At 27.8% G+C, this 24,846-nt stretch overlaps 1 protein-coding gene and 1 non-coding gene across 7 annotated transcripts in view; one reads left to right on the top strand and one right to left on the bottom strand.

Annotated features, from left to right (window-relative positions):
* The window catches only part of bru2 (bruno 2), a 294,037-nt gene that overhangs the window by 2,364 nt on the left and 266,827 nt on the right, over positions 1-24,846 (bottom strand). For 5 of the 6 annotated variants that reach the window (XM_065502493.1, XM_065502498.1, XM_065502497.1 and 2 more), the window contains 2 exons: positions 18,924-19,355; positions 128-274 (listed from right to left, as the gene is read on the bottom strand). In XM_065502493.1, the coding sequence (XP_065358565.1) occupies positions 128-274; positions 18,924-19,355 (579 nt within the window). The remainder of the gene's footprint in view (positions 1-127; positions 275-18,923; positions 19,356-24,846) is intronic. The other variant, XM_065502494.1, reaches the window with a different exon arrangement.
* On the top strand, positions 23,248-23,321 carry TRNAN-GUU (transfer RNA asparagine (anticodon GUU)). The gene has a single exon. It is a non-coding gene; the product is annotated as a tRNA-Asn (tRNA).

Genomic DNA, 24,846 nt, shown 5'->3' with positions numbered 1-24,846 from the left:
GTTTCACAGGTATGTGAAAATTATTATTAAAATTTTAATTTAATTTTGTTCGTTTTTTATACACTTGATTGGGAACATAATAAAAGCAGCAACAAACAAAACAAAAAAAAATCAAATCCAAACTAACCTTCAATTTGTTTGCCAGCTACTCCTGCGGCGGCTGCCTGTAGTGCTGATGCCGTTAGGGGTGCTGTTGCTGCTGCTGCATAAGCACCATTGGTCAATGGATTAAGTGTTGTAGCGTATGGTGATGTAAGAGCCTCAGCGCCAGTCCCTAAATGGAAAAACAAAATAATAAAATAAAACAACATTTTCAATAAATTTATTTTTATTAACATTTTGTAAAGAATTTCAAAAAAAAAGACAAGAAAAATATTACACAAAAATAATGTTGATGTTGGGGGGCGAGTATTACCAACATAATTATGTAGTCATTTCTTTTGGGGGGAAAAAAAACGTATGTTTAAATACCTACACACTTCAGAGTAGACATATACACTTACACCTACTACCACATAAATACATTACATACATTCATTTGAAGTTATACAGGAAACAAAATGAACATTAAATAACTTAAACACATATAAACAAATAGGGTTGTGTAGCATTTAAACAAAAGAAAAACCAAAAAATTAAAACAACAAGGGACAAATGTAAACCAGGATTCTATTGGGAAAATGTTGCATGTGGATATGTGTAAGAGAAAAAGGTTATTTAAATTGCATACCAACAAACAAACACAAATTAATATAAGTATCCTGGAACAGTGTGTGAAAATGTAAATGGAACAAAATTATTCAAATTGCACAGAAAAGTGAACTTTTTAAAATGATAAATTTAAAGTAAGGATATATTTAGGGATAATTTGGAAAATAAAAGCAACAAAGAATTGAGTCAATATCTCAGCGATTGTAATTCGTATGATTTCGGCAACTTTGAGAAATAATAATTGGTTAGTTTAAGCTTTTTTTGAGCTATTTAAAAACTTTGTCTCAATAGTTATACGAAATCTCAAAAATCAATGTTTCATTGCGAACTTTACAATATTTTATTATGGATTTCTAAAACGAAAAATATTTTACTTTTAACCCAATCCATTTATTTCATATGTTTACTGTCTGATCATATGTCTATTGCATTAATCCCAGCATAAACTTGCATTACAAAGTAATGAATTAAAATGCTATTTATACGTTGGGATTTTAATTCATTATTTCAATACGTTGATGTTATTGGAGGCAAGTACTTACCACGTTCGCCTACAAATAGGGACTTAAATAAGTAATCTATTACAAATTTTCTTTGAAAAATTATTCTTCATTTATTTTGTAAGAGAAATTGAATGAAGAAAAAATATTTTTTTATTCAATTTGAATTAAGATTTCTTAAAGGCATGTATTTAAAACCATCTTTATATAAAACCTTTTTTACAAAATCTTTCTGTCCCAAATAAAAGCTTTTTCAAAAAAAAAATAATTTCATTATCTCCAAAAAGCTTATATTATGAAAAATTATCTTTATGGAATTATAAATTTAAGTTAAAGGAATTTTTGTGTGTTTTTTAAGTTAAAATTTTCATGGAATAACTTTTTTATAAAAATATAAATTAAAAAAAGCTTTTCTCAAAAAAAATCTTTTTTCTACCAAAAAATTATATTTATAAAAAAAATTTACAAAACATCTTTAAATATTTTCTTTTCTATTCCAAAAATTCTTTCTGCAGAAAGCTTTTTTTATAAACAACTTCAAGAAGACAAGACAAGAAAAAATCTTTTCTTGTTAAAGATAATCATGTATGAACATTTCTCAAAACTCTTTTTTTTTTTTTTGAAGAAACATAACTTTTTGAAAATATAATTTTTGTTTTCATTTTTGCAAAGAATACCTTTTTATATAACCAAAAATAAAGAACTAATTAAAAACTATCTTTGAATTAAAACTTTTTTTCTAAATAAAAGTTCTGTAAACAAAAATAAAGAACTATTAAAGACCATCTTTAAATAAAAGTTAAAAAAAAAAATCTATTAAAATTCTAAAAAAACTTTCCGCAGAAAAAGCATAAACAAGTTTCAGACAGACTAATTTTTTGATGAAATTAAATAATTTTTGCAGAAAAAATCTTTTTTTGTTAAAGAAAACTAAGCAAGAACTTTTCTAAATATTTTTTTTTTAAAAAAACCAGTATTTTTTGTAAAAAAAATATTTTTTGGTTTTAGTAAGCATTTTCTGGGAAAAGCTTATTTAAAAAATACTTTTTTATAAACAAAAATAAAGTGCTATTTAAAAAACATTTTTAAATTAAAGCTTTTTTCATAAAAATTTTTTGTCCCAAATAAATGCTTTTGCAAAAAAAAATTATTTTGGAAAAAGCTTTTTTATAAACAAGAATAAAGAATTATTTAAAACAAGTACGTCCAAGCTCGCAGACATCGATATTTGATTTTGTGTTAAACAGCTTTGAAAGCTCTTTTTTCAAAGTACATAGCGCATCGTTGTTTGTTTGCAAAATAAACAGTATGCATTGTTGTCTATTTGCTTGTTGTACTTTAGCCGGTGTGAAAGCACTAAAGCTCTTTTGTATAAGCTCGCACATTATTATATAAAAGATTTTTAAAAAAAAACTTTGGCTCATAAAAACTTTTCTTCCCCCTTAAAAGTCATCTTTTTCAGAAAAAGTTAAATAAAATCTATTTTCATGGAATAAAAAAAAACTATTTAAGAAAAATCTTTAAATAAAATCTTTTTTACATTAAAAATTTTGCTAAATAAAAGCTTTAACAAAATATTCCACGAAAAAAGTTTCTATTTGTAAAAAATAGTTTTTAAAAAAAATTTTCATTAAATAAAATCTTTTTTTTTTGTTGACGAAACATTTTTGAGAAATTAAAATTTATTGCAAAATGTTTAACTACTACTGCTACACAGAAAAAAGTTTCAACATACATAAATATTATGATTTCAATTCATAACATTTAAGGTATTTATAGACGGCAATACTCAGTATTAACACTTTTCAAATTTAAAATATTGTTACGAAATTGTACTTGAATTCAACGGCTGATTTAAAAGTAGCATAATGCTTTCAAGTAACAGTGCTGTAAAACTGTAACATATCTGTGGGCATTGTCAACACTGCAGCCACACGATCAAGTTTTTCTTGATAGTCTTTTACATATACTGTTTGTCAAAATTTATAAAAATTGAAAGCGGTGACGTAGGCAGCACGCAACTTGAAAACAATTTTAGTACAAATTGGACATAAAAATGTAATCAGCTATTTTCTTGAATGAAAAATTGAACACCAACTTGAATGTGAAATTGAATGCAAGTTCGTTTCAATTCTTAAAAGTGTGAGTGTATTAAAACTTGAAAGGCAAAACTTGATCGTGTAACCCCCAAGTAAATAAAAGCTTTCAGTTGATTTGATTGTAAGTTGGCAACACTGTATTCGAGTTCGAATAATCAGTTAAAGAACATTGTAGAAAGTACACCACAGATGGCGTATGATCTAGAATATTCGAACTTTGACAGTTAAAGAGCTTTCTAGATGGTAATGCAGTGTTATAAATAGTGGCAGAGGTTGCAGTTGAGTAGAGTTGATCAGAGACGCTTTTCGAGGAAACATCATCTAAGTGCCTTAAAGTGTGTTGTGTTTGTTTTCAAAGTAAATTCGTGTACATTATAAATTGTGTCTGTAATTCTGAGAATTTATAAACGTGTATAAGAAAACATTGAGTGGCTATTTAATTCTGTTGTTGTTGTACATTTTAAATAAAGAGTTGTTACAATTTTTAAACTACTAAACGGCTTTTATTTGCAATCAAAAGTATCCGGTTTATTTAAACGAAATAAACCAAGCGTTTTGAAAAGGTTAAAACGTAACAATATTATTATGTCAATAAATCGTTTCGAAAAAAACATTTCTTGTTTACACGATAGTATTACAAATATTTTATTTCTTTGTTGATTGATATTTTTGTGCAAACTTTATTTTTACTTTATATTTTCTAGACATTTTAGTTTGCCGTATTTGTAGTTTTTGAATTGTTTTAAACAAATTTTGAATACCGACCGTAAATCACTTGAGTTTTTGACAAATATTAATACTCAGTATTGCCGTCTATAAATACCTTTACTAATACTTTCTTAAATAGTATGTTCTTTTCATATTTTAAGTTTTCAAACAAAATTTAGAAGGCTTGGAAAATACATGTAATTTCAATTTCATTTATATTTTTATGTTGATCAAAAATTTTTGAAAATTTCCTTGGAATTTTTTTTATTTTTTATGTTTTTCAGTTTCAAAATGAGAAAATATTTGCGAAATTATCACATGACAATGAAAAAAGTTTGGGGAAAAAAGTCATGTTCGATTAATAATATTTATTACAAAATTCATTTCAATTATGAATTTACTATTTTAACTATTTTTTCACAAAAAAATATTTAAAAAACAGCATTAAAAAAACTGAAAATGTAGAAGTTTTGTCCGGTCACCAGAGATGCCAGCCTATTGGATCGTATGCTTTAAAATGTCTAGAGAAATGTACTCAATCATCACTACTGCTGGAGCTATTTCTTTCCCTTGGCCTTTATTATTGGTCCTAGAATATGAATATTCTTACTTATGGCCACACAACTTGCCAACTTAGGAGTCCTTGGTAAGGAGACAATTCTTTTTGTAATTGAAGGTAATTGCAGATTGGCATTTGATTTGGTATCTATGTCTTTCATAAATCAGCAGACTGTGAATATTTAAAATGAAAATAAACATCTGCCTTATCGGATATTTTTTTATAAAATTAACTTTTAGCAGGAACATTTTTCTTGCATCTTAAATATTGCATTTTTTTTTTCCTTGGTTCAAGTTAATCTTTCATTACGAATTTTGTGCGGCTACGGGAGATGTTTGAGAGGAAAAATGGTGTTCACATCTGGCGTCTAAAAATACTACTAAAATTATGGAACCGAGAAATTCGTTAGTAGAATTTCCGCTGTATTTGGATGAAAAAAGATTTTCAGTGATTTTTTGCATAATTAAGTTTTACCGAAAAGAACGTTAGCACATTAACATTTTTTTGATGAAAATTTGTTTTTATGTCCTTTTTTTGTAGAAAACTAATTAATTTTGTTAAAAAACATATTTTTTGAGAAAGTATTTATTTCGAAATCAAAGTTATAATGTCATTTTGTGATTGAAAAAAAAAGAAAACTTTCTAATTATGTGACTCACTGTAAAATTAAATAAATTTGTGTGTATATAATTGTATGTTTTTATATGGTACTTGGTTCAATTTGTATGAACTGTTTTTTTCTAATTATACAAATACAAGTGTATAATAATTTTCCTGTATTTTTTTTTTACTTCCAGCTCTCATTCCTATACATACATTTATGTATTTTGTAGGATTGTATTAAAAACATAAATATCACAACTCAACACATACTAAATCACATTCATGCATACACATATGTGCAGTAGGAGGGTCCTATATTTAAATGTCCAGAAAAATTGTCGATATCCTTATATAAAATAATAATTACTTTGATTTTGATAACCGATTCTAACATCAACAAGTAAGAGAGCTATATTCGGCTGTGCCGAATCTTATATACCCAGCACCAAATTATACTTCAAAATACAAATTTTAAATATTTTTAGGTAAACAACATTTTTTTTCCAAAGTAGATTTTTTAATTTTTTGGAAAAAAAAAATTTTGGAATTTTTATTTTAAATTTTTTTTTTTTAATTTTTAAAAAAAAATATTTTTTTTTTAATTTTTTGGTGAAAAAAAAAATTCGGTTTACAACATATTTTTTCCGATTTTGACCCATTGTAGGTCCAACTTACTATGGTCTTATATACGTCGTTGGAAAAGCCTTTGAAATATCTATCATTTTGTCTATATTAATGACTTAGTAAACAAGATATAGGTCAAAAATAGGTAAAAAAAATCGAGGTTGTCCTCATATCTCAGCCATTAGTGGACCGATTTTACTGATTTTAAATAGGAAACTTCTCTAAAGCATATCTGCCAGAATTATTGAAGATTTGGATCCCGAAGATATGGTGTCTTCAGAAAATTGATTTCAACAAACAGACGGACAGACAGACGGACAGACATACACACAGACGTACATGGCTTAATCGACTCCGCTATCTATAAGGATCCAGAATATATATACTTTATATGGTCGGAAAATTATATTGTGAAAATTACAAACGGAATGACAAACTTATATATACCCTTCTCACGAAGGTGAGGGGTATAAAAAAGATGGGCGGTATATCGTTTTTTTATTAGCAACTCACAAAGTGTATATATTCTGGGGCATTTTAAGATGCTAAGGTGATCTAGCTATAACCGTCCGTCTATCTGTCTGTTGAAAATACGATAGGGCCAAAACGAAAGCAGCTAATTGCTGACATATTCCACACTCTCTGTTGATAAGGTTTCTTGGTATTGAAAATGGGCCAAGATTTCACATTACCCCCATGCCAATGGTCCCCCGGAATACTGTTCAAACAAACTGTACTTGCAATTTTAAGGCAAAAATGTACTAGTTTCGCTAACCTCCTTAAATTTTGGGCCATGCTAATATAAGGATGTAAAAGCACACTTATATACATGCAAACAAAACTAAAACAAAAGAAATACACTCATATAAAGGTAAACTTTTAAAACTTTTTTTTTCCTTTTCGTTTTTTTGCAACATGATTTTCTGTTTGCAATTTTAAGCATCTCTTTGGGAATGTTTGAGTGTGAGATACAAAATTTTCAAATTTCATATTCTTTTGTATAAAAATATGGCAAAAAATAAACAAAAAAAAAAAAAGAAAAGCATGATGATATACAAAAACGAAATATTACACAAAAGGATTTAAAATTGGCGTTCAGTTGCATAAAAGGTTGTATATTTTTTTTTGTATTTCTTACTCAACTCATGCAATATTTTTTTCATTTATTTTACATTGTTGTATTGTTGTTTTTAATTGAGGTGCTTGAATAAATAAATAAATAAAAAAAAATATGTATTTTTTTGGAATATTTTATAATCACGAAAAACTTGAAAGAACTCGACGTGTTGTTGATATTTACTTTTATATTAAATATATAAGAGTAAATTGGAAAATGTATAATAATAAAACCAAAATATTTAACTATGAATACTATGAGAGTAACTATGGTAGTTGGCGGGACTGGAACTTATAAAGCTTTTAGCCAAAGCAAAGTTAATGGATTCCGAAAATTTCGAATACATATAAAGGTAGTGAAATATCGAAGGCCAGGTTATGGTAACTCGTTATTAGGGTAAACAATTTTAAATTTGTTTTACCCAACACCACCGAAGGGTAAAAGATTGTACGTGAAGCCCTACCAACCAGCTGTATCGACACCATGTCAAATATATGTACATGGCGCTAAGGTAATGCTTTATATTTGGTGGTAGCAAAAGGGTGATATCCAGTGTTTAAAAAACTAGACTACAAGTAGCAGTAGCAACGAAAAAACGCAAGTAGTCTAGTTAAAAAATTAATAAAAACTCGGAGTCAATAATTACTACTACTACTACTACCTTCACATTTTGGTAGCAGTAGTTGTAGTAGTACTAATAAAAGAAAAATTTAAAAGTAGCAGAGTAATTTATTTTCTATTGCTACCTTAAAAAAGGAAAAGTTTTGATGTAGCAGTCATTAGTTTTTTATTAATTCTGCTACTTTTAAAATTTAGTAGTAATAGAAGTAGCAGTTGAGGTAGTAGAAGAAGTAACAGTTAAGTAGCAGTTGATGTAGCAGCTAAGTAGCAGTTGAATTAGCAATAAAATAAGTCAAAAATAAAAATCTTCAGCCAAAAAAGTATATTATGTGTTGTTGTTGTGAATGTATATTTGTGTAAGTTGGTCGTGTTGTTAACAAAAGTTCGGCTTTTTTGTTATACACACAGAAAACACGATCTTTCTGTTAGCAACACGAACATCTGAGACGAATAAAAACGAATAATTCTTTCAAACTCTCTCAAAACAAAAACAACACACAGTGTTTAATTCTGTCAATTTTGGTGTTATGACTGAAGATTTTCTTTTTTGACTACTTTTATTGCTACCTTAACTGCTGCATCAACTGCTACTTTACTGCTACCTTAAAAATTAAAACAAGAAAACGAGAAAAGACAAATGCTACTGCTACCGCTACATACACTTTTTTGAAGCAGTAGTTGTAGCAACAGTTAAAAATTTGTTAGTTATCGTAGCTTTTTAAACACTGGTGATATCTATTATGAGCTATTGAAAACTGGCCAGACCATTACTGGGAATCTGTATCGCACGCAACAAATTCGTTTAAAGCGTCATATTGCACAGTGGGGCAGAATAAAAATTTTTTGGAAATAAATATGTCATTTTTAAACAGCTGATCGAGATCAAATTTACGTGGGCGTAGCCAAGGAGTATTCGAGTTTAAGTTATAAAAATGGGCCCTACAAATGCTCCAAGAGCGGCGCTATTGAAGCTCAAAGTTATGTACCTTCGACATGTAAAATTTTTAAACAAGGGCCATTTTTTTGTTTCCCATCCGAGTTTAAAGATTCTTATATTGTTATAGAGCACTCGGCTTTGTCTTGCGTGTTCTATTTATCTCTTACAACTTCCGAGTTTTAGTCATTAAATTTTTTCTTAAACATATTGCGTACTTTTGGACCAAATGGACTGGAACTTTTTTAGGTAGACTAAATTACCAATAATATAAAAAAGATTTCAGAGAAAAGATTTCAGAAAATGTGACTTAACTCTTTTTTTTTACAAAAAAAAGAACTTTCTTTCTTGAATATACAATAATTTTATTTTTTTCTGTAAGGTATCTTTACGCAGAATATTTTGGTATTAAAAACATGTCACATTTTTCAAACATGTCGCCCCTACGTCCTTTGGTATTTAACCAATTTTTTATCAAAATTTCAACTTTGGGACACATGTTCTAAAATCCCAAAACTGGGATCAGAAAACGGAAAGCAGCTTTGGAAACCTTGATGTGTTGCCTATTTATCCCCAAAGTATTTTCTCAGCCTCGAAAGAAATGTGAACCTTATGGGCAAAATTGTAAAAAATATAATTTTTTGGGATTTTCGCTACAATTTTTTGGAATTGCGGTATTCCCTTTGACCTTTTGATTCGTTCTTGGCCTCTAAAGATGAGCAGTTTTTTTGGCTCGGAATCCATATAGCTTCCATATAAATTTTAAAAGAAACCTATTTATAATTATCTTCTCGATGTAGGGTATCATATGATCGCACTTGACCAACTATACTTTCTTACTTGTTTCTAACTTAAATTAATTTAAAATTATTTAGAAACTTTCATATCATCCTGCTCCTCCTTACCTTCTAACCTCAACCATATTTTATTTTTTGTTTTCTCATTTAATCACAAAATATTTTGACAAATATTTTAGTCAAACCCCAGTTTTTTTTAATATTCCACTTCACTAACACCTGACTAAAGCTGGGTTTGCCACTAAAACAAAAGAAATCAAAACATTGAAAATACTCTTTTCTAACGCTCTAAATATTTACCAACAAAGTTTTCTCTAATAAAAAAAAAACCTAAAACTAAAAACAACCAGTCAATGTTCATGATTAAATAAACAAATCTTTATGGGTTTTATTGTGCACACAACACATAGTACATAGTACCTACATCCTTTGTACAAATCCTCATGTATGGTCGGAAAGTCAACTTTAAATCTGGAAAAATCCAACGACCATGAGTAACATCAACGACACGGCATAATCTCAAACTCTAACTCCTGCGCTACAACTGACAACTGACTAAATAATAAAAATAAAAATGAAAATGGAAACAACAACAATAAAAAGTCAAATCTAAATTTTTGTTTTAAAACCAAAGCATACAAACAAACAGACCATTGAAAGTTTTTTAACTGCAAAAAATGAATATAAACAACCAAAAAAAAAACAAGTAAGAGAGCTTTATTCGGCTGTGCCGAATCTTATATACCCTTCACCAAATTATACTTCACATTAAAAATTTTAGGTAAAAAAAATTTATTTTTTTCCAAAGTTGTTTTTTTTTTAATTTTTTGGAAATTTTTTTTTCCATTTTTTAATATTTTAATATTTGTTTTAAAATTAAAATTTTTTTTTTTTTGTTTTTCAATTTTTTTTTTAATATTTAGCAAAAAAAAAACTTTGGATGAAAAAAAAATTCGGGTTAAAAAATATTTTTTCCGATTTTGACCCATTGTAGTCTACCTACAAGATTAGACATCTTATGTGACGAATCTTGTATACCCACCATCAATATGTAGTTTCGGCCTTCTATGGGGACTTGAATGGTCCGAACTATATTTTCTAGAATTTATTTATTGACAATAAAATATTTTTCTGGTGGGTAGGGTAATATTATGGACCGATTCTCAGAAAAGTTGTTACATAGATTTAGGTTCATATAAAACTTGTTTATGACCAACTTCATCGCGATATTAATTATTATAAGACAATTATGAATGTTCAAGTAATTTTCTGAGGGGGACTATGTTTGGGACTTAGAAACAAATGTTGCCCGATTTTCGCCTTACTTTACAGAATGTTTTAGAATTTTTTTAGAATACTTAGAACCTATGCAACATTTTATCAGAATTGTAGCATAATCAAAGTTTTGATGACTGATCAAACAGTATTCCGATGGGTCATTTGTATGGATGCTAGGTGAAATTATGACCCTCATTTTCAATACCAAACAAACCTTAGCAGATTATTTGTGGAAAATTTCATCCAGCTAGATTCTTTTGTTTGGGCCCTATGGTGCTTTCATTCGACAGACAGATGGACGGAATTAGCTAGATCATCATAGAATCTTATGAGGACCCAAAATATATATACTTTTTTGGGTCTGCGATGAATATTTCGATGTGTTACAAACGGAATGACAAAATCAATACAGCCTCCATATTCTTTGATGGTGGCTATAATAATGAATATAAACAACAACAAAAATCGTAGAGAAAATCAAAAAATACTCGCATATTGAAGAATATTAAAATTTACGCTTTGAATAGTGAGGATTTTTGAAAAAAACTCTTTTTATTTTTGCTGAGGTTTTATTTTATAGAATACCCTACATTTCAGCATTTTTACAAGTTTTTGAAATATGGTAAAGTTATGATTCACATGGAGGTAGCAATCATATATGTGATTGTAGTAAATAAGTATATGTTTGTGACAACTATTTTTATAATAAAGGATTTACCATATTTTGTTCTCGGCTTATGGATATCATAATCTGAGAACGGCAAATTCTCATGCAATAAACATATATTTATTTACTACAATAATGTATATGATTGAGACAATCATAAGAATCTTAACTTTACCATACTATGTTTACCAAAATCATATAAATAATCTTTGTGACTATAATATTGTAAAAAAAACCTTGAACAAATTTTGAAATAAGCAGTAGTTAGTGCCCTAAAAGATTTAGGGGTAGACCAAATGATAACGAACTGGATGGGCAACATGCTATTAGATAATTCTAAAATTGTTCTTAATCATCTAAAAATCAAATGCTTAAAAGTTGAGAAATATCGTTGCACGTTTTATTTGAAGTTTCGTGCAAATCTCAAATCAAAATTTTAACTTTTCAAATTTTTTTTTAAACGAAATTTCAAAACAAATTGTTTTCGATTCTAATAAACACTAACGGATGAGGATAAAAATATATTATGGGTTAGCTTAAGGACCGTAATTGGCGGATTTCGAGGAAATATTGTTTTTGGTCACACATTTGTTAAAATTATTTCTTAGTCAATTTTCTAATATTTAATATCAGATTGCATCTTTGAAATGCTAATTTACCATTTTGTAATTTTATGGTAACACAATCCCTTTGATATTTTTAACCGTCTAACCCGCAAGAGTGCCTCAAAGCATGCATTACAAAGCACCAATTATCTCAAACAGTAATTATATTTTTTTTTTAAATATTCAACTGTGACTTTAGTTAAAGATTTGTTAACATTTCCCTCGAAGGTCGAAATGGATTCTGACTTTTAGTTTTTGTTCTGTCAACTGTTTTGTGAGTGATGTCATAATTTTAGCACGTGAAATTTTGTGTGTGATTTTTTTTTTTAATCAAAGTTTTACTAACTTTTATTCGCCCGATCTACTCGAAATATTTTTTATTAGTTTTTTTTCATTATTTTTTCAATAAAATCGTATCATAATTATTGGTGTTTACACCTAAAGCAGCAACAATGCCCTGAGGCACTCTTCACCTTTTTGCACTTGGTTCCTAAACTTAATTTGCAAATTAGTTTCTGATGGCTGTTCTGAGTTTATTGGGTCATTACCCTAAAAAATATTATTCGACTTTTTTTTTTGCTTTTTAAAGTTTACTGGTTAGAGGGTTAATAATTTGTAATGTCTAAATATATAGATATAAAATGGTTAATAATGTCCTAGAAAATTAAAATTCCAAAATCCAAATAAGCTAAGAAAGGTATTTTTTATTTACCAAAAAAAATTTTCCTCGGAATCCGTCAATTTCAAATCGGTCTCCACATTAACCCATAATAGCTACAACTTTTAAAATTTGTAATCCTCATTTTGTGTTTATTCCCTGAAGGAATCCTGAAGACAAGTATATCCAAGTCACCAGTTTTGTCGACTACATTGGTGACTTTTTAGCGACATTGTAAACATAGCGTTTGTTTGGCATTCCGTTTGTAATTTCCACAATATAATTTTCCGACCCTATAAAGTATATATATGTATTCTGGATCCTTATAGATAGCGGAATCGATTAAGCCATGTCCGTCTGTCCATCTGTCTGACTGTTGAAATCAATTTTCTGAAGACCCCAGATATCTTCGGTATCCAAATCTTCAATAATTCTGTCAGACTTGCTTTCGAGAAGATTCCTATTTAAAATCAGCAAAATCGGTCCACAAATGGCTGAGATATGAGGAAAAAAACAGGACAACCTCGATTTTTGACCAATTTTTTACCTATATCTGGATTACTAAGTCATTAATATAGACAATATGGATATCTAATGATAGATATTTCACAACATATGTATATAAGACCATACAATGGGTCAAATAATTTTTAACCCGAATTTTTTTTTCCCCCAAAAAAAAAATATTTAAAAACAAAAAATTTTTTTTTAAAATTTAAAATCTTTTTTTTAAATTTAAAAAAAATTAAATTTTAAAATAACAATTCGAAAATATTTTTTTTTCAAAAAATTAAAAAAACAACTTTGTAAAAAAAAAATTTGTTTACCTAAAAATTTTTAAAATTTGTATTTTGAAGTATAATTTGGTGAAGGGTATATAAGATTCGGCACAGCCGAATATAGACCTCTTACTATTTTTTAGTTTTAATAAATGATACACAAAATGGAAAAAGGAAAGCTTTATTGAAATGTTCCTCCATTTTTAAGATCGCCTGGTGGTCGAAAAGTCGACCACTTTTAAAACACTTTTTACCACATTTATGGAAATAATTTTGAAACAATTTTTATATTGTGCATATCTAGGGTAAAGTACCTTTTGGTGGACAATTCATAAAAGTACAAAACAAGGGCCACCTTAATGTTCACAGTGTTCATAAAACCAACCTTAAAATTTAAAACACACCACTCCATTCTAAATAAGATATAGAGACTAACCTGTCTTGCTATTACATGATGCTGAACATGCCTCTCCTCGCTATATAGATCAAATACAACTCTACAGAATCATCTCTCAATGAGTAAGGCGGACTGAAGCATAACCACGGCACCATTATAAAAACAAAGAAAACTTAAATTTTCTCTTATAAATTTTGTTTATTTTTATAAAAAGTACCATTTTTAAAAAAATTTACCATTTTCAAAAAAGGAATCTTTCTTTAAAAAAGTACCCTTTTTATAAATTGGCTTTTGAAAAAGAAGCTTCTTAAAAAAATTGACTTTTCAAAAATGATTCTTTTAACATTTTTTTAAAAAATAAACTTTTTGAAAAACGGACCCAATTAATCATAATGTATTCATAAAAGTGACGCGAGTCTAGCTAACTGCTACATATGTATAATTCAACAAAGTCGTACACTGCTGCTGTTTTTCTGATTTCGTTCTCTGTGGCCTTTTCGTCCCAGTTCTGTATTTGTCAAAAATTAGTGTGATTTTGTGTGTGTTTTTTTTTATATTTATTGATTGAACATAGATTCAGCAGATTTGCGTTGTTTTAGTGTTGCTGCTATGGTTGTTGTTGTTTTATATCTAATAAAAATTCAAAATCATTTTGTTGTTTTCAGTTCAAAAAAAGTTCAAACTGCAAAAAAAAATCTAACAACAAAACATGGCATTGTTTAAGTCCCTCCTGGTAGAGAAAAGTAAAGTCACAGACAAATTCAAACAGTCAGTCATACAAGCACACACACACCTAAATAAAGACAGTGACAAAAAAAGTTCAAAAAACATATTGTTGTTATTCATTTTCATGAACAAAATTGTTGTTGTTGTTGTTTATGGAAATATTTTTTTATGTTTTTTTTTTTTTGTTTTATTGTCACCATATCCTGTCGTTGTTGTTTATTGCCAAAGAATATCATTGTTTCGTTTAGCAATTTTGTCATATTTTTTAAGCTCGACAACAGCAGCAGCAAAATGCTTTTTTGATTTTCATCTTTTGTAGAGTATTTTTTTGCTATGTTTTTCAAATATTTTCATTTATTACATTCCATTCAATGGCTGTGTTGGGTATTTTGTCTTTTTACAATAAAAAAAAAACAAACAAAACGTAAAAAATCAGCAACAAAAAATCATGGCAAAAATATATAAATATTAAAAAGACAAAAATTTGTACTTTGATATTTAACAGTTTGCAGATTATTATCCTTTATATACACAGAGTTTATTCTTTCTCGTTTTTTTTTTATTATTGTTTGTCCTTTTCTATGACGAATATTTTTAATATGAAACCATTGAGCAGTATTGTATGGATGCAGGTCGACAAAGGAAAGCCTTTAATAAATTTATTCATAAATTTTCTTATTTTTAAACAAAAAACGGAATAACTGTTGAGAAAATGTTGGGAAATTTGTATGTATTTTGGCTTTATATAAGTGGCCGACACTCATAGCTACTAGGAGCCGAACATAATCGCTTGTTTAACTGTAAACAAAGCGAATAACAACGAAGTTCATTAAAAGCTGTTCAGATTACAACAGAGAAAGAAACTAATCCATGTTCTCTTTATGCCCACCACTGCTATATACATATGTATGTAGTATAAGGATGATATTTGCTGCTACAAGTCAATGCTTAAACCGAAATTGCTGTTTCTTAATAAATCGTAGCTTATAAATACGTTTATTAAAATTTGAACAATAAATTTGTTTGATACTAAACATCTAAAAAACAAAGAAACAAGTAAGAGTGCTATATTCGGTTGTGGCGAATCAGATATACCCTTCACTAAAATATACTTTACGATAAATATTAAAAAATATATTTTTGGAGAAAAAAAAATTCGGAAAAAAAAATTTGTTAAAAAAAATTTTTGGTGAAAACAAAATTTTCTGAAAATAGGTAACAAATCAAGGAAGTCATTTTAAATAGCAGCTATTTTGGACTTTAGCGGATATATTGGTGTATGAAAGTTATTTAGGGGTTTCGGAAAGTTGATTTCAACCGTTAAAATTGACATATCTACATCGACTACGCTATCTATAACGATCCAGAAAATATATACTTTGTGGGGTCGCAAATAAAAAAAACTTAGAAATTACAAACGGAATGACAAACTTATATATACCCTTGCCTTTCATGGTTAACTGTATAAAAATGCCAGTAAATTTCAAAGAATTTTCATATTTATTAAATTTGTATTATAAACAAGAATCTGCTTTTAGTCTTTCTACAACATAAATATTTCACAAAATTCCCTTTGAATTATTAGTGAAATTTTTGACAATAAACTGAGTTTTTTGTTTGTCATTCTTTATGGGTCAACGAGTGAAAAAACTCTGACTAATAAAAGAACAGTAGTGAACTTCTATTAAAAAAAATTATAGAAAATCGAAGTATTAATCATTCTGGCTTCTAAAATATTAAAGGAAAGTTTTATAAAATCTATAACTGTGATGGCATCTAGCGGACAAAAATAGAACATCAAAGAAAGTCTCCTCACTTCGTATGAAATTTCTGTGCAATTTGGTGCAGTAGTTCTTGTGATCAGCTTGTGATCAGCAAAATAGCTAGTCCCTAAGGTTGTGTTCAATTGAAATTTCAATCTTTATGTCGTATTGTTTCCAAAGGGTTACAATAAAGCAATGGTAACAAAACAAGGCACGAATACTAATCGGTTTTTTACATAAACACAACACGAGTACCAATAAATACTCTCATGAGCTCATGATAGTTCTCTTGATAGAGAGAAAACTAGTGCTTAAACTAAAATGCAGGCAAGACTGGTTCGAAAAATGTGTCACTTAAAGACGGAAAAAAGTAATGGTTCCACCCAATACCTGACCCGTGGTGATTCATGTGGAAATTTACAACATCGATTAAGCTACAAAAGTATTCGGGAATTTAAATTAGAGTCGTCGAACATTAATATTTATCTATTGTACATCAATCAAGTTTTAGAATAGTTACTGTATTGAATGCATTTAAGTCCAGTTTAAACATAATAAAAATATCGAGTTAATAAATCCTGTCTAAGAACTGTTAGTGTTAAGATTAAGATTTCATTTATAATAAAAAGAAGCGTTTTTTTTTGGGTGGAAATTGAAAGGAAATATCTAAAATTGAAAACTAAAAGCTTTAAGAGTTTTATAACTTATATATTTTAAATTGTTTGAAAAAGCATTTTGTAATAAGATTAGCTTTCAATTGATATAACTGAAAAATACTTAAGTTTGAATGCAAAACTTAGGAATTTACGTTGATAAAAAAGATCTAGTTTAAGTTTTAGAAATGCTTGAAATTATTACTTGCAACTAGACGCTATTACTTGATCAGACGTTAAAAAATGTAAGAGCTTTTAATGCTTTAAAGCTTTCTAATACATTTTAGCGAAAATATAGATGCTAATAGTACATAAGGAAATTTTAATTTTATTGGAAACCTTTTTTTAATTGAAATGCTTGAAAACTTTGTATTTGTAATGTATTTAAATTAAAACTGCTGAAAAATACTTAAGATTAACTGCAAAAAGCTTTAAGAGTAAAAAAGCTTAAAGTTGTTATAAAAGCTTTTGGCGTTTAAGTGAAGTACTTAAGTGTTTTTGAAGCTTTTGTTTAATAAAACAGTTATTTATGAACTTGCTCGGAAATGTTAAGGTTTGACAGTAAAAAAGTTTAAGTAATTTTAAACCTTAAATGCATGATTTTTAATTTTATTTTTCTATAAATTATCAAATATTTATTTGATTTTTAGTTATTATATTTCCTATAGCTTTAATTTGATTTATAATTTCTTTAGCTGAGTCTTATTGTACGCCATTTGATTTTTCTGAAGGAGAATCTGAATTAGTATCAAGCTTATATTGGTGTAAAATTAAGTGGAACTGGAATGTAGACAATATGCATTCAAGGGTTAATTTGAAAATATTGAAAAAAAGCTTTTTGATTTATATGCTGTAAAAGCGTTAAATATAGGTAAATTTTATAATTGCCATGATGAGCTTCAAAAGTTGTTCAACTTATAAATTTTAAGTTGATAAGATAAGCTTTTTTTAGTTAAAATAAATGATGTTTTATACATATTCGGGAAAATAAAAATGTTTGTAGTAAAAAATAAATTTTAAATTGATTCGTAAAGTTTATCATTTTATAATAAAAATGTATTTAAATTAAAATTTGTGAAAAATACTTTAGATTGCCCGCAAAAATCTCTAAGAGCTTATGGATTTAAGTTGTTAAAAAAGCCTTTTGAATTAAAGTGGAAACAATTTATTAAATAAAATGCTTTAAAATTTTGCACTTTAAAATAAAAATGAGTTTAATTGTGAAAAATAATTGCGACTGAATTTTAAGTTAATGAAAAAAGCTTTACGAGTTTAAGTGTTTGAAAAGCTTGTATTAATACTTATAATGATTAATCGTTAAACAGACTTTTAAGTGTTTTTAAAGCTTATTTAAAAAGATTCAGAATTTTTTATAAATTTTCTTGAAAAACATAACAACTTTTAGCAAAAACGTTTAATGAGCTTTTGTTATTCTTAATAACATTAATTTTTTCATTTTAAAAATAATTTATTTTTTTATTTTAAATGTATTTATATGATAAGGTTCAATTTTTAAAAAGCTTTTAATAATTTTAATTTGACTTTGTGCTTTTAATTTTCTAAAATACAACTTTAAATAAAATTAACTGACAAATATTAAAGCTTTAAATTAAAATATTTAAAGACCTAAATTAAACTGTTAGGAATACATTTTTGTTTCATATTCTTTAAAATGTTTTATTGTAAATAAGGTTTGTTATACATATGCCATTAATAAATGCTGCTCAATGCTTGTGCTTTCCTAATAAATCACTATAATGAAAGCTTTTCTGAAAGCAAACAACTTAACTAAGCTTTATAATCTTAATTGTTATTAAATAAAGCTTTTACTATTTGAAAGCTTTAAAAGCTTAAACTAAATACTTAAAAATTGCTTGTTATAATTTATTATTTAATTAAGTGCTTATTAAAGGAAAATACAGGACATTTAAGGAAAAGGATAAGAACAGAGATAAATTAGCTTTTAAAGCATGCAATAACTACTAAAGGGGGCTGGGTGCATTAACTAATTACAATAAAAATTGTTTAACTAAAAACACAAATTTAAACATTTAAACAAACCAATAAATGTCATTTAATTGTAAATGAAATAATAAAAGAAGAATAAGGAAAACTTGTACTTACAGAGAGCATGATGATGACCAGTGGGACCAGCAGCAAAATGTGCAGCTAATGATGGAGGCGTAGCGGCAGCCATTGACATTTGATGAGCAACGGTTAGTTGAGCCATATGAGCTTGATGATGCTGTTGTTGTTGTTGCTGATGAGCTTGCTGTTGTTGTTGCTGATGATGGTGATGATGATGATGAACCTGGGCCGCATTGAATGTAAGAGCCTGAGATGTGGGCACACTGTGATGCTGGCCGGTAGCACCTTGCGTAACATGGGTGGCCTGTACACTGGCGGGATTCAGAGAGGCTAAGGTAACCAGATTTTGCATGGATATGGGGGTGGCCAATAGTCCGTTGCCAGGAGTAGGGTTGTTGGTGGCAGCGGCGATTGCCGAGGCCGATAATGAAGCAGCTGTGGTACTATGATCCGGTGGGAAATTTAGTCCTGATTTTTTATCCATTTTTTTTTTATTTTATAGTTTTTGTATGTATTTTTTTTAAGGAATTTTTGAATTGTGTTTTTTGATGGTTTAAGGTTTTATATATAGTTTTGTTTTTGTTTTTTTTTATACATGACCACACAATCAAGTCAATCATAGACATACCAAAAAATGTATTTGAACGAATATAAAAAAACATAGAAGAAAACACACACCCAATTGGATTATTTACATTTACAAATAAATTAAATGAAATCAAAAAATAATAATAAAAAAATCAAAATAACAACAATAATTTCTAAGTATTTTCCTTTTCTTTAAGAAGATTTACAAAAAAAACTTTATTTTTAAAAGCAAATAATGTCTAGCAAAATTGTTGTTTAGTATTAAAGTTATGGAATTTGTGCTTTATTTTAATAAAATAATTTTTTAACATTATAACAATTGCTTTTTTAATAAGTCAAACTACAATACCATTGTTACAATATTTAAGAAAATTTGCTGAAAATTTAGAGTTTTTCTAAAAAGCTTTTAAATATTAATATTGCTGCAATTGTTAAAGCTTTAGAAATAAATTGAAATTAGCAAAATATTATAAAACGAATATAAAAGCTTTTAATACAAGAGCTTTCTTAGATTAAAATAATATAAAAGCTCTAAAGACGAGGTTTTTTTAAAAGTTTTAATAAATTTTAACTAAACATTTGATATATTAAGCTTTAAATTGTAATTAATAAAATGTTTGGAAATTTTTAATTTTTTTTTTCTAAAAACAACAAATTTTGCTATTTTAAATTTTTGCTACAAAAAGAAAAGGAAAACATTTTAAAAAGAAACATATACATACAAAACAAAATAATAATAATAATAAAACAAAATCAAAGAAAATCAAGGCATTAAATAAAATTAAACACAAAAAAAAATTTTATAAATAAAAAATAAAAAAATTTCAACGTATACTGTTTTTGTTTATGCAAAAAGAGATAGAAATGCGGTTAGACAAAAATATATCAATTTAGTTTTTTTAAATTTTAATGCTGCAGGTTTTAGAATTTTTAGCCAAGTAGAGATTTTTTCCATTGCAGAGGCAGTTTTTTTTAACACTAAATTTAGTTGTAATACTTAGTTAGCAAAATTTTGTATAAAACAAAACATTTAGATAAATGTAATTTATGAAGTAGTATTTAAATTGCTATTTGTGTGTACAGGAAAGAATATTTTTTTTACACATACAATAGATAATACACAACACTGACATTTGATTACATAGTACAAAAGTTTAAACGTAATTTAATAAAATTTTGTTTGACACATGCTGACACACGGATTAAACTAACACATTAAAACACGAACTATTTGTTGTTGTTTTTTACCCAAATTATAAATTTTGTTATTTATTTTTTGTTTTTGTTTTAAATTAATAATTTATTTTCAAAACAATGAAATGCAAATGTTTCTTGTATGTTTAAATGATTTAAATTAATAAATATAATTAAACCCACTGTTTTTTTAGTAAGCCTTAAAGTAGGCTTTAGATTTTGTAAAAAGTTTAATAGTTGGATTATAGTAGAGTTGCCAGTTATTATATTTAACTGCTTGATAAATATTGAAAATTTTAGATAGCGAACGATCGATTTTAAAAGTTTGGAAACAATTTAATCGATTGGATTGTGGGCAATGCTGAGAGATATATTAAATTATATTAATTGGACAAGTATGGACCAAATGACATCTAAATGATTTATCTTTTTTCTGAATGATCACTCTGATTTAAGAAAATCAGATATCATAAGCATTATTAATTACAGTACTTAAAGATAGTAACGATATGATGTCAGGCCCATTCGTTAAATCGGAAATTCGTTATATCGAGATTTATTTTTTGAATAAGTTTTAAATTGAATGACATTAGAAGGCAGGACTATCGTGTAAAATCTGTCCATATTTTTTAGTTTTTATTAATTGTTTTACAAAAAGTTGACTTGGGGCATTACCAAACTTTAAAGCAGCCCTCATTGATGGGGATTTCGGTTCCAAAAATTATTCTACCATTAAAAATATCCACGTTTGAAAGAATATCCATTATTTTAATGAAGATAATTTACAACGGCACTTTGTTACAAAACGAACAGCGTTTCTATGACTTTCGAAGAGAAAAAGATTTAATCTTCTTTGTTCCAGACACATTAGCGCAAGCTAAAATTTTAACTCTATCATTCGATAACTTTTTTCCTGTTGCACTAGTTTCTCTAGCGTGAACAAACTTTCATAAGGTAGCATTTTCAAAAAGAGACCAGTTTCACATTCACATAACATTATGAGTTAAATTGATCGCAACTATTGTAACTCGGGATGTTAACATCTCTCCTGATTATTTAAGAAGTTATTTTGATTATAGGTATTAAACTATCACTTACATGAAATTCACCGCTATAAAGCGTTTTTTTTTGTATTTGCAAGGCCAAGCAGGCTGTTTTTGGTTGATATCGCCCCGCGAAAAAAAACTGTACTACTTGTATGCAATTTGCCAAAGAACATGTAAACTGGTAGTTACAGAAATGGAATACTACTATTCTCTTTTCGGTTGAATACAAATACAATTTAAGAGGCGTTGATGGCAGAACTTTTGTTCGAATGCCCAAGAAAAGAGTCTGGATCTCATGTAAACAAATAAGACAGTCAGGTTTGGCGATGTCGATATTACGGTGTGGTTCTGTTTTTCAGGGAAAGGTACTATGACTGGAGTCGAATAAAGATTAATTTTAAAGATCTATATAATTTTTAAAGTATCGTAAACGCTTAAGAAAACATGCCCCTAGTTTGGAAATTCCAGTACGACAATGACCCAAATACACCTTAGAGTGGTTACAATCTATTGGGGTTCGTGTTTTGAAGTTGCTTGCCCAATTGCCAGATCTCAATCCCATGGAAAACATATTGGAAATTGTAGATCGCAAAATAAGAAACTCAAAGTTATAACACGAAGAAAGATGTGATTAAGAGAATGGCGAGATATTTCAAAGGAAACAATTCATTCTTTAATTGGTTTAATGCATCGTCGCTGTGAAGCAGTAATAAACAATAAGAGATATCCTGCAAAATATTTAGTAATTACTCACTATAACACGATCTACTTATTTTGTTAAGCATTAGCAACTGGTTTTCACACACAAAGAAAAATCAACATAATTTTTAATTTTTAAATTATATTCTAATTGAATTAAAAATAATTAATTTAAAAAAAAAATAAAAAAAATTTACCCCAACCGGGGGTTGAACTCCCGACCTCACGGTTAGATTTATATTTGATTTGGCTACAAAATAAAGCATTCAGGAAGTAATAAAATTGTAGTTACATACATTTAAAATTGTAAGTGAGGTTTTTGCTGGGATTGCAGCAATATTTTGTTTGTGGTGTAGAAGTGTAGAGAAGCAGACGGGGTAGGAAAAGTTGTATGGCTTGAGATTGTAGGGGACTTTTTATTTTTTGAATTGTTATTAGTTGTCAAGATTTATTATAAAAATTTGCAAGGCACAACTTTATGTGTGTAAACTTGAAAGCCTAACATTGATTCCTTTCATACATATATTTAATTAAATTATGTCAATCAACATTTAGTTGTTGGAGTATTTTTGATTAAGAAAATAAAATTAACAGAGTGAAAAAATATTAAAGTTTCATATCGAATCAAAAATCATTAAATAAATCTTCTCAGCTTCACTTAAATCTTAAAAAGAAGCATTTGCCAAAAAAAATGTGTATTTTAAGGAAACCTTATTTGGAACGGCTTTCATAATAAATCGAGGTCAAAAAAGAAAGTTAAATGTTTATTTTTAAATCTTTATTTAAACTGTAAGCAGTTGTTATCAAGTCAGTTTACTGCACAGTGATCAAGTGCCTCCGTGGCGCAATTGGTTAGCGCGTTCGGCTGTTAACCGAAAGGTTGGTGGTTCGAGTCCACCCGGGGGCGATTACAATTTTTTTATTTTTTTCTAAAAATATTTTTTTATTCTATAAAAAGATATATAAAATTTAAAAAATTAATTTAAACCAAGAATAGAAATTATTATATAATTATTTATGTAGGCAGCCCAGGCATTTGAGCCCAACTTATTATGCGTTTATTAAGTCTTGCCAAGTGTTTTACTTATGATATGCTTCGTATGGTAAAAATTTGAATGTGTTATTAAAAATTTCACTAGAAACTCCAATAAAACCAAGATTATCCATATCCAGCAAGTGTATAAGCAATATTTGTATACAGCAACATTCCCCACTGTTTACCATTTTATATACCTCCCTAAAGTATGCTTTACATTATTATAACAATAAGTACAAGCTAAACATGCAGCTATTTAAAGCAATTATTTCTATAAAAAATGCCAAATTAATCTGAAATATCAAAATTCGTTTGTTTTTCACAAAAACATTATTCAAGTGATTAAATGCATACCAACTCAACTCTCTTACAAAATAAATGAACTAAAACGGCAAAGATTTTGTTTGCATTACTTTTTCTTTTGCTAAACGCACTGATGAAGGAGCATTTTTTTGTTTACCTTGTACAAAGTATGTATTTAAACAAAAATAAAGAAAAGGTGGGTGGTTATTCTTTGTAGCTGTTCTATTCAAGATTTTTACAATTTTGTTTTTCTTTGCATTTTTGTTTTGTTTAATTTTTTTTGCATCGTCAAAAATTCCCTTTATAGTTTAGTACTTCAAAGGCTTTTTTGTGTGTGTTGTCCTTTGTGGCATATTTACACAGGAAGACATTGTTAGAGATGAAAATGTGGAGGTGTGTAACATTTCTCTCTACATGAAGCAAATGAAAATTTAAAGACCTATGGAAAAAACAATAACTGGCCGAATTTTAAGCAATTAATGTCATTTATGCTGAAATTTCTAGCGGTATTAATGGGAGAATTATATTATTAGGTGTTTAAATCTTATTCTCAGTGTAGAGCCCTTTCATGATCAGTCTTGATTCCATTTTTTCCATGTAAATTCAAAGCCCACAAGGTAAACTTAAAATGCTGAGTTTCTTCCTTGCATTGTTCTTTGGTGGATCTTTTTTTTCATTTCTTCAAAGTTCACCTAAAATGTTAAGGGCCCGCAGAAAATTTAACTTGCAATTTACTTTTCTTTTTTCATAGCCTTAATGCTGGAATATTTTTCTTTATTTTGCTCAAACAAGAAGTTATGTGGAGAGCAAAAAACTAAAAGGCTTTTGGAAAGAAAATAACTACTTGACGGAATTGTGGTTATATTCTTTTCTTTATTTATTTTATAATAAAAACAAAAACTTAAGTTTGTTTTAATTTATTTCAAAAACATAATAATTTTCAACAGTACAGCTATGAATTAAGGAGTTAATTTTCTTTTACTTTGAGGAACTGTGTTTTTAATTGAGAAATTTTTAAAGATTTATTTCACATATTTATAAATATTGGAAACATTTTAAGTTTTATTCAAAAAAATGTATCAAAACTTGGTTT

Source organism: Calliphora vicina, chromosome 2 (assembly GCF_958450345.1).
Source record: "Calliphora vicina chromosome 2, idCalVici1.1, whole genome shotgun sequence".
Lineage (NCBI taxonomy): Eukaryota > Metazoa > Arthropoda > Insecta > Diptera > Calliphoridae > Calliphora > Calliphora vicina.
The sequence above is the reverse complement of the archived record's forward strand: the minus strand, read 5'-3'. Positions and strand labels throughout refer to the sequence as shown.